General features: G+C 60.5%; 1 protein-coding gene and 1 non-coding gene across 2 annotated transcripts in view; both read right to left on the bottom strand.

Annotated features, from left to right (window-relative positions):
• Positions 1-13: 13 nt before the first annotated feature.
• Positions 14-2,911, bottom strand: part of KANSL2 (KAT8 regulatory NSL complex subunit 2) — a 16,420-nt gene continuing 13,522 nt past the window's right edge. The window contains exons 9-10 of the mRNA XM_057383942.1: positions 1,113-1,298; positions 14-487 (exon numbers count right to left, since the gene is read on the bottom strand). Of these exons, the coding sequence (XP_057239925.1) occupies positions 365-487; positions 1,113-1,298 (309 nt within the window). The 3' untranslated portion in view covers positions 14-364. The remainder of the gene's footprint in view (positions 488-1,112; positions 1,299-2,911) is intronic.
• Positions 540-667, bottom strand: LOC130584158 (small nucleolar RNA SNORA2/SNORA34 family). The gene has a single exon (XR_008966487.1). It is a non-coding gene; the product is annotated as a small nucleolar RNA SNORA2/SNORA34 family (small nucleolar RNA).

Here is a 2,911-nt window from a genome sequence, read left to right as displayed (position 1 = left end):
GGGACATCGAGCACCCACCTCCATCACTTTATTGTGGGGAGACTGCTGCGAGGAGATCTCTGTCCCCTCAAAACGTGACAGGGCCACATCACACCCCACCTCCCCCTCAGGGCACAGTAGGGTGTGGCAAAAAAAATCCCAAAACTTCGAGGATTTCCCCCTTTTCTTCCATCGCACAGAGAAGAAAATGCCGGGGGTTCAGCATCCCCATTCTGACATTTCAGGGTTCCCTGTGGCTCCAGAGCAGCACTGGACCAGGACAGCAGCACCCAGTTGTCCCCATGTCCCACGCTGAGGGTCCCCTGGGTGCAGAGACCCCGGTGCTGAGGGTCCCCTGAGTGCAGAGACCCCGGTGCTGCCGGGCTCAGCTCACAGCCCCCGGTTCCAGGCTCCCGTTGGCAGCCGCTCCCCGGGCCGGGGTGGACGAGGCGGGTTCCTCCTGCTGTTTGTCATCCCGGGCTCCGGTCGGGTACGGGAGGTGACTCTGCTGGGGACAGGACAGGGACGGTGAGGTGGCCGTGGTGGGTGGGACACTGGGACAATGTYGCTCCCACACGAATTGGACGTTCCACGGGATGGGAGCGCCAACAGACCGGGAGACGTTTCCTTTGGGCTCCTGTTTGAAACCAACGGCCACGGCAAACCGGGGGTCTTCAGTCAGAGCCCCCACCCCAAAACTCGGCTCTCACCCCCCCAGGAGGCAGCACAGTGGGGTGGGTGACATCACCCAAGATGATGGGGACACCCCCAGGTTCCCAGCGGGGATTTTAGTTATTCCAAATTTCAGTTRTTCCAGKGAAAAATAWGRCTCCAGGGAAGAAAGCAGAACAACYYCTGGCCTGGGAAACAACTCCCCTAAAACCTCCAGCTGGGATTAAGAGGTTCCAGACATCTCCAGTGTCCCAGACATCCCCACACAGGACAAGGGTGGCACTGAGCCACCCACAGCGGCTGYCACCCCCACCCTGGCACTCCTAATRTCATCCAGACCATGGGCACGCCCAAATTCTGGTSCTGCTGAGTGGGAGGAGTGGGARAAGAGCCCCCCAGTCCTGGTGGGAKKAAATTGGGAGGAGTTTCCTGCTGGGAAAACCCATCCCAGACAGCCGTACCTGCGCAGGGAGCTCGGGCGGAGGGATGAGCGGGGCGGAGGAGCTGCCCCTGTCCGTCTCCTCCAGGGCCAGGATGTCGATGGGAGCCTCGGCCATGTCCCGCAGGGACGGATCGAGGCTCACGGAGGGGTCAAAGAGCAAAGGGGATGGGGGGCACTGCATCCCATCGCCCACCACGTCCAGGTCCTGGCAGGGAAAACAGCGGAGCAGAATCAGGAGGGGGCTGTGGAGATTCCAATGCTCTGGAGCAGCAGGGAAAGGAGGAGGAAGGCAGGGAGGAGGAGGAGGAGGAGTGGACACCATGGCAGCNAAATTGGGAGGAGTTTCCTGCTGGGAAAACCCATCCCAGGCAGTCGTACCTGCGCAGGGAGCTCGGGCGGAGGGATGAGCGGGGCGGAGGAGCTGCCCCTGTCCGTCTCCTCCAGGGCCAGGATGTCGATGGGAGCCTCGGCCATGTCCCGCAGGGACGGATCGAGGCTCACGGAGGGGTCAAAGAGCAAAGGGGATGGGGGGCACTGCATCCCATCGCCCACCACGTCCAGGTCCTGGCAGGGAAAACAGCGGAGCAGAATCAGGAGGGGGCTGTGGAGATTCCAATGCTCTGGAGCAGCAGGGAAAGGAGGAGGAAGGCAGGGAGGAGGAGGAGGAGGAGTGGACACCATGGCAGCAGGACCACCAACCAGGAACACAGCCCAGAACTCCCTTCTGCTCCTCCTCTTCCTCCTGGAATGTGGCGATCCCGGCTGGCACTGCTGGGGTCACAGGGTGTGGGACACACCGGCGTGATGGGCTGTCCCCAAAGTGTCCCTGCAGCACCTGGAATGGCTTGGACAGGGTCTAATCCCAGCCTTCTGGGGACCACCAGAGAAATCCCTGCTCTGGGATGTCACACATTCCTGGGGACCCGGATCAGTCCCTCCTCTCTCCAGGATGTCACACACATTCCTGGGGACCCCCGGATTAATCCCTGCTGTCCAGGATGTCACACACATTCCCGGGGACACCCAAATCAATCGCTGCTCTCTGAGATGTCACACACATTCCTGGGGACCCCCAGATCAATCCCTGCTCTCTGGGATGTCACACACATTCCTGGGGACGCCTGGATCAGTTCCTCCTCTCCCCTGAATGTCACACATTCTTGGGGACCCCCAGATCAATCCCCGCTGTCCCGAATGTCACACACATTCCTGGGGACCCCCAGATCAATCCCTGCTCTCTGGGATGTCACACACATTCCTGGGGACCCCCGGATTAATCCCTGCTGTCCCGAATGCCACACACATTCCTGGGGACCCTCAGATCAATCCCTGCTGTCCGGGATGTCACACACATTCCTGGGGACCCCCATATCAATCCCTGCTCTCCAGAATGTCACACACATTCCCGGGGACCCCCGGATAAACCCCTGCTCTCTGGGATGTCACACACATTCCCGGGGACCCCCGGATAAACCCCTGCTCTCTGGGATGTCACACACATTCCTGGGGACCCCCGGATCAATCCCTGCTCTCCAGGATGTCACAAACATTCCCGGGGACCCCCAGATCAATCCCTGCTCTCCAGAATGTCACACACATTCCCGGGGACCCCCAGATCAATCCCTGCTCTCCAGAATGTCACACACATTCCTGGGGACCCCCATATCAATCCCTGCTCTCTGGGATGTCACACACATTCCTGGGGACACCTGGAACACCCCCTCCTCCCCCCAAATGTCACACCTCCTCCTCTTGCCCTGACACCACAGATGGAGATGGACAAGCTCTGAGGACTCCTCCATCTGCCCTCAGAGGCTG

This window comes from Malurus melanocephalus, unplaced genomic scaffold (genome assembly GCF_030028575.1).
Source record: "Malurus melanocephalus ecotype Western Australia unplaced genomic scaffold, MMel_1.1 scaffold_670, whole genome shotgun sequence".
NCBI lineage: Eukaryota > Metazoa > Chordata > Aves > Passeriformes > Maluridae > Malurus > Malurus melanocephalus.
This window is presented reverse-complemented; position numbering and strand designations above follow the sequence as displayed.